General features: G+C 37.6%; 1 protein-coding gene across 3 annotated transcripts in view; it reads right to left on the bottom strand.

The window, feature by feature from the left end:
• wdr25 (WD repeat domain 25) overlaps positions 1–15,141 on the bottom strand; it is a 100,105-nt gene that overhangs the window by 77,383 nt on the left and 7,581 nt on the right. For all 3 annotated transcript variants that reach the window (XM_062041527.1, XM_062041526.1, XM_062041528.1), the window contains exon 3: positions 2,591–2,738. In XM_062041527.1, the coding sequence (XP_061897511.1) occupies positions 2,591–2,738 (148 nt within the window). The remainder of the gene's footprint in view (positions 1–2,590; positions 2,739–15,141) is intronic.

Raw genomic sequence — 15,141 nt, 5'->3', positions numbered from 1 at the left:
CCACTCTCCCAACTTCGCCGCCTATGACTGACCTGGATGCTGACATCACTATTGAGGAAGTCAAATCTGCCATAATAATAATAATAATAGTAATAATACCTGGGATTTATATAGCGCTTTTCTAAGTACCCAAAGTCGCTTTACATGTTAAAAACCCATCATTCATTTACACCTGGTGGTGGTAAGCTACTTTCGTAGCCACAGCTGCCCTGGGGTAGACTGACGGAAGCGTGGCTGCCAATTTGCGCCTACGGCCCCTCCGACCACCACCTATCATATATTCATTCAACATTCATTCACCGGTGTGAGCGGCACCGGGGGCAAGGGTGAAGTGTCCTGCCCAAGGACACAACGGCATGGTAAGAGGCGGGGAGCGAACCTGCAACCCTCAGGTTTCTGACACGGGCGCTCTACCCACTACGCCATACCGCCCCCATAAACGCCTTCAAAAACAACAAGTCCCCCGGACCTGACGGCCTTCCTTCTGAAGTTTTCAAAGCAGGTGGGGATGCACTCGTCTGTTTTACACCATCTGTTTGTGTCTTGCTGGTACAGTGGATATCTCCCAGATGTCTTTCGAGATGCAAACATCATTACCATAAAAACAAAGGGGGCTGTGCAGACTGTAACAACTACAGAATCATTTCTCTGCTCAATGTTGCCGGAAAGATAATAGCTCGAACTGTTCTACCACGACTACAAGTCCTTGCAGACCATATCCTCCCTGAAAGCCAGTGTGGGTTTCGTACCGGGCGCTCCACAGTAGACATGGTGTTCTGTGTTCGACAACTACAGAAAAATGCATTTAACAACAAAAAACCCAGTTTCTGGTATTTGTGGACTTGACTAAGGCCTTTGACTAAGTCAGCCGATCTGGACTTTTCTTTGTTCTGTAAAGACTTGACTGCCACCCTAAACTGCTGAAGGTGATCACAGAATTTCATGATGGCATGAAGGCAACGGTACAATTGGAAGGCCCTCGCTCTGACGAATTCCAGATGAGATAAGAGGTAAAGCAGGGTTGTGTTCTTGCTCCTACCCTGTTTGGAATATTTATCTGCCCTACTACGTCATGCTTTCCACAAAGACTCTGGCATCCTCTTACATACCCGCAGCTCAGGAAAACTTTTCAATCTATCCACAATTGCAGCCTAAGACCAAAGTAAGTCATGTCTTGGTGCATAAACTGCTTCATGCTGATGATACTGCTTTTGCCACCCACGTAGAGGCTGAACTACAACTGCTCTGCACATATTTTGACTCTGCATGTCAAGAGTTCGGCCTGCAGATTAGCCTAAAAAAGACGGTTGTCCTTGCCCAACCTGCAACCCTGAACCCTACTATCTCCATCTCCAACACACCTCTATCTGTGGTGGACAAATACACCTACCTGGGATCCACAGTCTCCAACACCAACAACCTTGATGCAGAACTTCACATGCATCAATTTTTAGCAAACAGAGAAAGCGTGTCTGGCACAACAAGAACATTTCCTTGCTCCTCAAAGTACGGGTATGCCACACACGTGTACTTCGTACCGTACAGTACGCATCTGAGTCATGGACAACATACCGCAGGCACGAACATCACCTCAATGCCTTTAATTTCCGCTGCCTTCGTTCCATACTAGACGTTTGTTGGAAGGACCATGTGACCATTTCCCTCATACTAGAGAAAACAGGCTCCAGTGACCTTTACACAACCCTTCACCAACACCATCGTATGTGAGCCAGGCACATTTATCGTATGAATGACACTCGCCTCCCTAAACTCTTATTGTATGGCGAACTAGCCAATGCGCCGCACATACAATGATGTCCCCGCCTACGTTTTAAAGACATAATCAAAAGGGAACTTAAATATTTTCCAATCAACCTTGACAACTAGGAGGCTCTTGCAAGTGAGAAATCCAACTGACATGAAACACTAAACAATGGCTGCAGAATCTCTCAAGAGGCATACAAGTCATTCTTGGAAGAGAGACACTTGAAACGGAAAGCAGTTTGTTGCATGCGACAGGAACGGCCGTAGTAGTAGTGAAAGTATAGCCATTAAAATAGATAAAATATTAAGAATAAAACACTATCAGTGTAAAAGTGTGTCTATTTATTTAAAATAAATAATTTGGTCAAAATATTTCAGTGTGTGTATAAAAAATTTTGAGCACATTCAACAATACCACGATAATAACATAACCGTGAGTGTGAGTGAGTGAATTATATTTATATAGCGTCTTTCTCTAGTGACTCAAAGCGCTTTACATAGTAAAACCCAATATCTAAGTTACATTTAAACCAGTGTGGGTGGCACTGGGAGCAGGTGGGTAAAGTGTCTTGCCCAAGGACACAACGGCAGTGACTAGGATGGCGGAAGCGGGAATCGAACCTGGAACCCTCAAGTTGCTGGCACGGCCACTCTACCAACTGAGCTATGCCGCCCCGAATAACCGTGATCATTTTGGTCACGATAACATGATATGAAATTTTGATATCGTTACATCCCTACGTACAGCTAATACATGACAATATGTACGTGTATAATATTTTGGTAAACTTCAAGAGATAAATACAGTGAAGTGTGTGCTGCTCACCTGTCTCCACGTCTGTGACCACGGCTGTGTTGTCAAACGAGCCGGTAAGAAGCTGTCGCCCGCAGGGGGTCCAACAGGCATCTCGCACAGCTCCAGAGTGGCAGGTGTAAACCTTCAGGCATCGTCCGCTCTCCGCTCCATCCCACACCTGCGAGAAATCACAAATACACCTTGACTGGAAAAGCATATAAAGTGACCATATTTAGACAAGATGAGGGGAAAACTAACAGGACTACAACCAGTGAGGTAGGCAACATACCATGAAAACAGTACTCTGTCACTGTTTATTATGTGGCAAAGTACAAACAATGCAGACATGTGCATACATTATAAGCTAGGTAATAAGTACCATTTGTGATAATTATAATTTTTACTTCTATTTGATTGGCTACTCGGAGACCCCCTACCTCAGGAGTGTCCAAATTGTGGCCCGGAGGCCATCTCTGACGGGCAGCTCGAGTTTTGTCGGCCCACAGCATATTGTCGAAATAAAATCAAACAAAGAAAACGTAAAAATGTATGAAAAAAAGAGCAAAAACATTTTATCTGATAAAAAAAAAAAACATGTAATTTTGATACTAACAATAATACGCTCTGTAACCTACAACACAAATCTAACAAAGTTTTGTCTTTGAATATTTATAATGTTTGTTTTTGGTATTTTTTTTACAACATAAAAAATATATATCGAAATAGCCCCCGCATGCTTTGGCTTTTCAGTGTGTGGCCTTTGGTGGAGAAAGTTTGGAAACCACTGTCCTACTTATATATTTTGTATAAATCCATCCATCAACCCATTTTCTACCGCTTGTCCCTTTTAGGGGTCGCGGGGGTGCTTAAGCCTATCTCAGCTACAATCGGGCGGAAGGCGGGGTACACCCTGGAAAAGTCGCCACCTCATCACAGGGCCAACACAGATAGACAGACAACATTCACATTCACATTCACACACTAGGGCCAATTTAGTGTTGATTTTGTATAAATAATGATTAAAATTAAACTGGTTCTAAAGGTACCTTGGTTTTCTGAAATACTAAGATATTTAAATAATAAAGTATAGTACCACTAATCGCTAGCTTGCAACTAGCACACTTATCGCTAGCTACCTTAAATGCTAACATGAATACAGAAAAATAACTATTTATCCATGTTTTTACTCGTGCTATCAAAAATAACGAGTTACTCATGTGATGAATAAAAATATTGCATCAATCATGTATACACGCAGATTAATCACACAATTTATTTTGACTCTACTGTACAAGCTCCTGTACCCATGAATGGTTACCTGAAAGGCGGTACGCCGGGTTGTTATACAGTCAGTGATCAGGTCAATGCAAATGCCAGAGCAAACATGAGTGAAGAGACTGTAATATGTGTGTTTGCTGGCAAATTAGATTTCAAAATACACTTTGACTGGACAAAACTGTCCCCAAATTTTTAGCAAATAAATGTAGTGCATTCAAGTACCTTTAAGACTTATTTTTTTAAATATTGGTAAATGATATTCTGACAATAAAATTGCATTTGTCTCAAGATATTGGGGTATTTTTAAGTTAATTCAAATCAAGGAAGTGAGAAACAACCTGTGATTAATCATGAACAATCCAAATTTAAAAGTGTGATTAATCTGATCAAAATAATGAATCATTCAACAGCACTAGGGGAAATATAAGATATATACATTATATATATATACAATATATATATATATATATATATATATATATATATATATATATATATATATATATATATATATATATATATATATATATATATATATAATTCAACAGCACTAGGGGAAATATAAGAAATATGTTGTTTTGTTTTTTTTATTCTTACCAACCAACCAAAATTTCACGACCCTCTTGTAGTACCTCTGCAGACCCCCTAAGGGTTGCGGACCCCTGTTGACCCCACTATGCTGTTTGAATGGTAAATTTGGGACTAACAGAGCCTTGTCTCTCACAGACAGCAGGAACAGGAAGTCGGACAAAATGGCTTCTAAAACGACATTAAAAGAATATGTAGACAGAAATAGCTTTTTTTTATGTTTCTAAAAACAGCTAACGCCTATGGAAAAAGAGCAGGAACAGGATCATAAAGTCAGACATAAACCAATGAAATTACTATTGAAACAGCACTAAAACAATATTAAAACAAATGTGGTACTATGTATGATATTTTACGAAGAATGTAGGCAGAAAAATTACTCCAAACAGACATGACAAATTGTGTAGGGCAGAGTTTCTCAAATAGTGGGTCGGGACCCCCTGGGTGATTTTCATTATTTGTGTCCACGTGTATTTACGTGAGAACAATACACAAGCCTGCAGCTAGGTGACAGCAGTACTCAATCTAATCAACACGCTCCCTATTAACCCAGTAGAAGTGATAAGTACACAGGAACACATGTGTCCAGAGCTAAAGGAGGCGGAGATGGGGGGGGGTGTGCCAGGAATGAAAAGAAAAAAATAGTCGTCAGCGGATTGTATAAAGAATGTAACTCACTGTGTTGTACGGATAAATTATAAATATTATCAGGTTTTCAATAGTAATTTATTTGAGTATAAATATATATTAATATATATATTTATGTTTATATACATAAAGTAATTCATTTCAGGGGGGTTGCAAAAAATGTCTGTCCTTCATGTCAATAATTGAGAAGCGCTGAAGAGGTTATCGTTATGTACCTACAATAATTTAGCAGTTGAATCATTACTCTGTAACATACACAAATAGCATATTGGAAGAAAAGCATAACACCATCTGTCAGACAAAAGTGGTCTTATGCATGGTATTTTGTAAGGAAACAGCCTTCGTCTGGACAGGGGACAGGCACAGGAACAAGAAGTAAAGGCAGACACAAATTATATCAATCATTAATCTCAAACTGAATATCGACTCTGTAATGAATGGATAGACTATTGGCTTTGCCTTTTTAAAAAGTGCCAAATGTTGCAAAAAGTGGTTGTAAAATTTGCCCAACACTTCTGTAAATAACACTGCTTCAAGCTTGTATCTGTGGACAGACATCAAGATTAGGAATAGTAAGTGAGACAAACATAAAAAATACAAACAACACTAAAAAAGAATAGATAACTAAACCAGAGACTAGACCTCGGCCAGGCCCTACCTTCCAATAGTAAAAAAGTGAATACAGACGGTGATCCGCAACAACCCCAAAATCACTTGCTCCTTTCCCATTTGTGACATTTCTTGAAAGTTTCATCAAAATGTGCTAATCACTTTTTGATCTATCTGCAGTAGAATTGAATAAACAGAGTGCACACTCTTGTCAGTCATCCGCTGTCTTTGTGTGGCCGCTAGCAAAAACACACACAGAAACGTTAACATAAGGTAATGTAGGTAATCATCCGAATCAGTTGTTGCTCATACTATTTCGGACATATCCGTAAAGTTTCCTGAAAATCTGCACATACCTTTTTGAGTTATTTTGCTAACTATTAACTTACAGACAGACCAATGACAATGATTACCATATTTTTTGGACTATAAGTCGCAGTTTTTTTTTCATAGTTTGGCCGGGGGTGCGACTTATACTCAAGAGCGACTTATGTGTGAAATTATTAACACATTACAGTAAAATATCAAATAGTATTATTTAGCTCATTCACGTAAGAGACTAGACGTATAAGATTTTATCGGATTTAGCGATTAGGAGTGACAGATTGTTTGGTAAACGTATAGCATGTTCTATATGTTATAGTTATTTGAATGACTCTTACCATAATATGTTACGTTAACATACCAGGCACGTTCTCAGTTGGTTATTTATGCGTCATATAACGTTCACTTATTCAGCCTGTTGTTCACTATTCTTTATTTATTTTAAATTGCCTTTCAAATGTCTATTCTTGGTGTTGGGTTTTATCAAATAAATTTCCCACAAAAATGCGACTTATACTCCAGTGCGACTTATATATGTTTTTCCCTTCTTTATTATGCATTTTCGGCCGGTGCGACTTATACTCCGAAAAATACGGTACATAACCTCCTGGCGCAGTTAAGAATGACAAATTTGCAGTTAACTCACCATTCTTATGTCCATCCATTGCCTACCTATTTACTCTCTGTTAAATACAAAATACAATTATGACTACGGTAAATATAAGTAGACACTGGATAGAGTGCTGGAACAGGAGTTAAATAGACACACACCAAGGAAAATACACCAAAAGCAGCACTTGATTATCACTAATCATATCAAATCATTTGTTAGAATAATTATGTATATATTATCACACTAACTTTAGTATGCTTAAAGTGCATTGCTTTAATTATTAGCTATTATGCTCAAGTTAGACTTTTTCTAAATGTGTGCAAGGACAAAGACTTCTTGTCTGAGGGGTGGCCTCAGCCGTAGATGTTATCTTTGTTTTAGCCCGCTAACAGCCAAGGACTTCAATGACGTCAACGAAGATAAGATGACAGCATGCAGACGAAGCAGAGACTTCAAGGACCTCAACGAAGATAAGATTCCAACACGCAGACGAAGCGGGGACAAGGCGAAATCACAAGGCCCCCAGAACATTCCGTCACGTATCGTGCGCCCTGGACCTGATTTGCATAATAAATGTGACCACTCCTTTTAGAGGCGGCCTTAGTACTGTTGACTGTGGAGCTCCTGAATAAATAGAGGGATGCAAGAGCTGGACCTTAGAGCGTAGGGCGAGACTGTGACTAAGGGTCCGGCTCCATGCGTTCTCCTCATGAGCTAAATTAAACTCTGTCTCTGATTGATTCCTTGCTTCTTGTCTGATTAATAGATGTCATCAGTGTTTGAACCTGACATCATTACAAATAAACAGGCACATATATTTATTGTTAAAACGGGGTGACAACTTGTGCCAACAAAGAATATGAGGTGACAACATCAGGTTTATATACAGTGCAACAACCACTGTACTTAAAGTTAATATGGCAATAAGGTGATTCCCAGTGCACTGTAATAGTCTACTTGCCCCAAGGGCTCCTCTGAACACAGGAGAAAAGCTTCCACCTTGTTTTTGCAGCTATGCTATCTAACGCCTCGGTGGCATGAAATGTGATAGCAGGCTGCAAATAAAGTGGCCTGAAAAACAGACAGTAGTGATTTAAAACAGAAGTGCTGATCTTTTGTCTTTCTTAATTGCTGTCAGGCTTTAAGCACTTTGGCAAAAGAGGCGCGTCGTCTACTCTATGCAGTGCAAGTGACACGTTTTTCATCAGATCTATTCTGTTGCTTATAGGGGCTGGTTTCTTTGTTCTGACAGGCTAAAGTTCCCGACAGGCTAAAGTCCCTCCCTCCCATAACAGTCAACCTGCGTGATAAAAGTAGGTGGTTATGTCAGTGCCCACTCAGATGAAGAACAACTCTAATGATGGGAAGCGTTATTTTTAAGGCGGTGAATCTTTGAAGCTCTATGAAGATCTATGCTGCTTCTGTTTCATTATTAACATGTCTCTTCACACAGCATTAGAAACAAAGAGCAAAGTGTATTTTTTATGTGAAGGGACTGAAATGAAAAAATGTGATGACAACATAGAACCAGAAATAATGGCGATGTTAAAAAAACAAAAAACATCTAAAATAAAAAACACTGTCCTGGCAGATTAGTCATGGGGGTGTTTGTTGAGAAGACCAATACGTGCTTTCATGTCAAAGTCTCTAAAAGTCTCTTCCCTAGATTTGGCGCTACGGGTGCGATTCATTGACAATAACATTTGTCGCCAACAACTTTCAGCCATCCATTCCTTTTCTGTCACGGGGGGGCTGGAGCCTATCTCAGCTGCACTCGGGTGGAAGGCAGTGTACACCATGGACAAGTCGCCACCTCATCACAGGGCCAACAGAGATGTATTTTTTGACAATAATAAGTGACGTCATTACTCCTGTTTTTCCGGACGGAGGAGAGTCAGCACGGAAAATCGCAACAACATCCCAATTGAAAACATGTAAAGCGTGGGAACATTTCACTCTAATAATGTTAAAGACATGAATACATTGCTCATTTAGCAAAGCTGACCTTGTTTTTTTATGGCAGTACATCTGTCATACGGGAGCATTAAAAATGGAGGCATGATGTCGGACATCTGAAGGATGCGGTTTAAACTGGGTAAGATAGCTTGCTGGCTAGCTCACAAGTGTAAGACGAAGTAGCGTGAAAAATAGATTTAATTGTTATTCTAGCCATAGTTCGCCAGCTAAACTTTGTCTATGGTATATTAATTTAAATACTTTTGGTTTTTTATTTGTCAGAAACTTCAGGTGTCAAGCAACTTCATTTTGCAGTGCAAAGAAGAAAAGTAAACATCAATCACACGCACGCACATTAAATCCACCTTAATGCACGGGCTTAACTGGCCTGGAGCCCAGGGCCCCACCCAATCAGGGGCCCCCGATTTTGACGGTAGAATGCAATGATTGGTGTTTGTAGATGTCAATCACAAACAGCTCATCCTAGTCTATAGAGCAGTGGTCCTTAACCTGGGTTCGATCGAACCCTAGGGGTTCGGTTAGTTGGCCTCAGGGGTTCGGCGGAGCCTCCGCCGCGGAGGTCAAGACACACTCGACTCATCGTGTAAATAAAAACTTCTCCCTATCGGCGTATTATGGATACCCTCAAACAATGTTCCCTCTAATTTTCCATATGCGTGAACAAACGCAATAACTCCTTGAGCATTCAGTGGAGCACATGTGAGCGATGTCAGACGAGCACATGCACTGTGGCCACACCAGCAGCACTCCTGTCCCAAACCTGGCTACATAACTAATTAAATGTTTTATTATTATAATCAAATGACAGCGATCATTTCCATGAGATTATTTTATAATATAAGTGTTTTGGCCCACTTACAATGACAATAACAAAAAATATTGTTTTTTCATGAGCTGTGTACTAGTATTGTATGTCTGGGTGGAAAACGAAGAAAAGGTACAGACTTTGCTGTGAAAATGACATGAAACTGCCCCTTGCCATGGTGAAGCCAAGTATATCTGAACTGGTCTCTCAAAGGCAACAGCAGAAGTCTCACTGATTTGCAGGTGTGTAATTTGTTGTGAGTTCATGCACTGTTGGTTTCGTTCTTTGAACAAGGTGATGTTCATGCATGGTTCATTTTGTGCACCAGTAAAAAAACATATAACTTAGTCTTGAATTTGAAAATATATATATATATATTTTTCACTAAAGAAGGGTTCGGTGAATGCGCATATGAAACTGGTGGGGGTCGGTACCTCCAACAAGGTTAAGAACCACTGCTACAGAGAGAGCGATTGTGTATTCTCTCTTTCGCTCTCGTCTACGTTGTTTTTTACAACTGCTCCGAGCGCGCTTCGAACCCACATTGGCTCTTTGAAAGACCAACGTACTATTGTTGAGTTAAAATACAGGCAGTCTCCCAGACGTGCATGTAAAATGGGTGACATTTAGCGGTTCTGTTGAGTGGAATCATGATTTTATATCAGAAAATAATACATACACAAATTATTAGACAGCTAAAATGTTCATTGATTGAGTATTAGATTGCAAAGAGTGCCAGGAGTTAATCAATGATCAATAATACACCTGAGTGCAGCTCTTTCAACACATCATCACAAAATACTTGGTTTTTTTGTTGTTGTTGAGGAAGTTAGATGGCTTCGGTGTTTGTTTTTATTGCTGCTATTTTTACTGTCCTTCGGTTTCATAAAAAATAATACTTTGTTTTGTCAGCACTAGGGCTATCCTTGCTTTTAAATGGACAAAAGTTTAATAGTAATTTTTGTTTTTGTAACACCCAAATTAGAAGCACGGTTACAGTAAAAAATAAATACATTTCTGAATGAATTAGTCATTGTTGTTAGTTAGCACATGTCTAAAAATATCCCAAACTGAATTTAAAAGCAGATGACTTAACTAAAGCCACTGAATAGGTTTATAATTCATAATCTGAATCACCATTAAGATAATCGATGACTAGTCTACAATCAAAGTAGTCGCTAGTTGCAGCCCAATTCGGAGCGAGTAGCTTTTTGAAAAAGATTATCTAGGGGGGTCTAATAACCAGTGGTGGGTAGTAATGCACTACATTTACTCCGTTACATGTATTTAAGATAAATTGTACTTGTCAGAGTAGTTTTTAATGCAACATACTTTTTACTTGAGTATTTTTGTGACGAAGAAACACTACTTTTACTCCATTACATTATGTTTCATTTTGATCGTTACATTTATTTATATCACAATTATTTATAATATATTAATTAAGGCTTGCAAAGATGTGTTCATTTGTTAGCGAGCCTTCTTCCGGCAGGCACTGTCACACGACTCTGTTTCAGCAATCCAATGTAAGCATTAGTGACGTTTGATTCCATTTCACCAATCAAACAGAGCCTGGCAAAAGTGGAAATTTGTACTCATTTGTTAGATCCGTAGCTTAAAAGCATGTAGCATTCTCTTCTTCTATTGTATTTACATTTTCATATAGCTAACAAGTTGAAATGACCACTGCGTATGGCCATCAGTCACATTAGAGATAAGAGCATGGAAACTAGAATTTCACATGAAGTGAAAAAACAGACAAAACTGAATTATTTTACAAATCAGACCAATTTAGTGCATAGAAACGTCATGACTGTAAAAAGTGACATGACGTCAGACAAGGTGGCAGCAAAAGAATCTTCAATGATTACTTTCAAAATAGCAAACAGAACATTAATATCATAAGCTGTCCTCTGTGTCAGTAGAAATGTTCATATTTTAGCCTACAAAAATTTCCCTTCCAACTATAAAAACATGCTGCAGTAAATTGTATATGATTTTTATGTTTTACACACACACACCCGCACACACTCTAATGTTATGGGAATTCTCTACATCACAATAACTCGCCATCTACTCAATTGTGTACAATTTTATAGCGGTTTATGGATTTAATACATTGTAAAGTTTCCTCATGAGGAAACCTGACATATTGCGAACATATAGAAAAACAATTCTGGGCTCCTTCATGTAGCTCATAGATGACACAATTTTCAAGATGGCTGACATCATTTCTTCCTGCATGTTGCAGAAAGAATGCAAATGTTTCAGTTGCGGCCCGCTTTTCTTTACTTATATAATAAGTCTATTCAAAAACAGAAACATCTTTATTGGTCAAGTATGTTTAACACACAAGGAATTTGACTTGGTAGACTGTGCTGTCTTTATTCAATGCAAGAAACAAAAACATTGCAACAAGTACGAGAGAGAGCACAGTAACGTGGAAGCCCTCCGCGCCGTCAATATATTTACACAAAGTTTGGATTTTTATCAGAAATATAATTTTTGTCATCTTCATGTCCATCCATCTCTATCCACTAATCCATCTTCTACCCCTGTGTCTCATTATTTGATTGAATCACAGAACATGAAACTCTACATGCTCCTTTAAAGGGGAACTGCACTTTTTTTTAAAATTTTGCCTATCATTCACAATCATTATGAAAGAAATGACGATGGATGTTTTTGGGGGATTTTTTTCCATTATAAATATTAAATGTGATCAAAAGTCCGCTTACAATGGAGCCTATGGGAGCCGCTCTATTCCGCCTATAAAGCCCTTAAAAAAACATCCAAACACCATTAAGATTTTATAAACATGATGTACTTTTGTAAGTAAATGTGCGATGTAGTAATGGGCACATTTAGAATAACATTTAATATTTATGTATTTTGATCATTTTAAGCATACGCAGCGCATTAATTTCAAAAACCAATCACAACATTTTTTGATTTTTTTTCATCACTGATTATTATTCACTGCAGACTATATGAGAGACAACAAACATAATAAAACATCACTTACTGTATAAGGTCTGCTGTCACTAGAATGCCGACGGCTAGTATGCTCATATATTCCCATTTAGATAAAGAATGTCTATAATCCTTGCAAAGGGGAGGAGGGCTGGGGGAGGGACCAAGCGTCTTTTTGTGTTGTTCTCGCCATTTCCGGGTCCTAAATGGCTGTGAACTTGTTGGTATATGTCCTCAGACTTCTCCTATCCAGGTGAGATGCATGGTTTATGATCTACAATAAACTTCCAGGGAGCAAGGAAGCGAGGAAACACCTCGCCAGTCGATCATGTCAAAATTGTACACAGGCTTGTGATAACAGCGCCGCTAAAAATATTTCATCGCCTATAATAACAATATCACTAACTTGGTTATTATTCAAATCAAGAAATGTAAATGGAGTATTGTTGGCAGTTTCTGAATGGTTATTTATTGGATGTTATGGGCGAATAGAGGACCTCCCATTGGCTCCACTGTAAGCTGACTTTTATTTAAGTTTATTTACAAGTTAGAATGCATTACAAAAAAATCAATTTGTCGTCGTTAATGATTGAGAATGATAGGCAAAATTCCATAAAAAAGTGCAGTTCCCCTTTGATGAGCCCACACTTCAGGTGCTGCTGACGGAGGACGAAAACAAACAAAACAAAACCAGTAACATCCCGGGAAAAAAGGACAAAAACTTTCCTAGCAAAATAATAGAACATTTGAAAGTTAAACAGAAGAGACATACTGTGCACAAGCGACCAACACTGCAGGAGGAAGAGAAAGGGAGACAGGGGTAAGGGGGCGTGGCCACAAGAACTCTGCAGTGAAAAAAAAGGCAACTCTTCACAAGCAGGGCAAACGGGCTGGTTATAATGTGTTTATTAACTATTTATGTGTATTTACTAAATACTGGTATCATATGTGTATACAGTATATTGTATCTGCTAATATAATTATGTTGTAGTTTTTAAAACCAAGAAAAGATTGATTCTGATATATGTCAGATAGATAGATAGATAGATAGATAGATAGATAGATAGATAGATAGATAGATAGATAGATAGATAGATAGATAGATAGATAGATAGATAGATAGATAGATAGATAGATAGATAGATAGATAGATAGATAGATAGATAGATAGATAGATAGATAGATAGATAGATAGATAGATAGATAGATAGATAGATAGATAGATAGATAGATAGATAGATAGATAGATAGATAGATAGATAGATAGATAGATAGATAGATAGATAGATAGATAGATAGATAGATAGATAGATAGATAGATAGATAGATAGATAGATAGATAGATAGATAGATAGATAGATAGATAGATAGATAGATAGATAGATAGATAGATAGATAGATAGATAGATAGATAGATAGATAGATAGATAGATAGATAGATAGATAGATAGATAGATAGATAGATAGATAGATAGATAGATAGATAGATAGATAGATAGATAGATAGATAGATAGATAGATAGATAGATAGATAGATAGATAGATAGATAGATAGATAGATAGATAGATAGATAGATAGATAGATAGATAGATAGATAGATAGATAGATAGATAGATAGATAGATAGATAGATAGATAGATAGATAGATAGATAGATAGATAGATAGATAGATAGATAGATAGATAGATAGATAGATAGATAGATAGATAGATAGATAGATAGATAGATAGATAGATAGATAGATAGATAGATAGATAGATAGATAGATAGATAGATAGATAGATAGATAGATAGATAGATAGATAGATAGATAGATAGATAGATAGATAGATAGATAGATAGATAGATAGATAGATAGATAGATAGATAGATAGATAGATAGATAGATAGATAGATAGATAGATAGATAGATAGATAGATAGATAGATAGATAGATAGATAGATAGATAGATAGATAGATAGATAGATAGATAGATAGATAGATAGATAGATAGATAGATAGATAGATAGATAGATAGATAGATAGATAGATAGATAGATAGATAGATAGATAGATAGATAGATAGATAGATAGATAGATAGATAGATAGATAGATAGATAGATAGATAGATAGATAGATAGATAGATAGATAGATAGATAGATAGATAGATAGATAGATAGATAGATAGATAGATAGATTCCTTCAGGAGAGTTCCCTCAGGAAAATTTTAATTCCAGCAGCAGTGGTCAGAATTGAGATCAAATTTAAAAAGTAAAAAGTAAATAATGGGGGTATAAATGTAAATAAAATACCAAAATAGAAAAATAATAATATAAATAAAAAGCAAAAATAAGAATAAAAATATAACAGTAAAAATAAGAATTTAACAAGAGAAACTAGGCAGTAGGGTCCATGTTATGAAAATGTATTGCACTGTCATTGCACTGTTAACTGCAATGTTAATTGCCAAATACCAGCGCCGATATATTGGCTGGCCCAATCCGTCATTTCTCGAAGTGATGTATGGTGCATGCATGGACCGATCTGACCACAGCTGAGAAACAGATATTTTCTCACACTGTAGGGTGTGACCGCTGCCAAAAAATAGGCCCTGCTCCTATCGTTAAAAAACACTGACCTAACACATGGGCTGTACCGTTAATTACCGTTTTAAATCATTAAAAAAATTCCTCTCTTCTATTCATTTAATCATTAAATAAACAGACAATAACTACATACAAAGCAAGACGTATACATTGCCTCCCACCCCACCCATCCCATTT

This window comes from Entelurus aequoreus, linkage group LG03 (genome assembly GCF_033978785.1).
Source record: "Entelurus aequoreus isolate RoL-2023_Sb linkage group LG03, RoL_Eaeq_v1.1, whole genome shotgun sequence".
Taxonomy (NCBI): domain Eukaryota; kingdom Metazoa; phylum Chordata; class Actinopteri; order Syngnathiformes; family Syngnathidae; genus Entelurus; species Entelurus aequoreus.
Note: the sequence above shows the minus strand (reverse complement) of the source record. Positions and strands in the feature narration are given on the sequence as shown.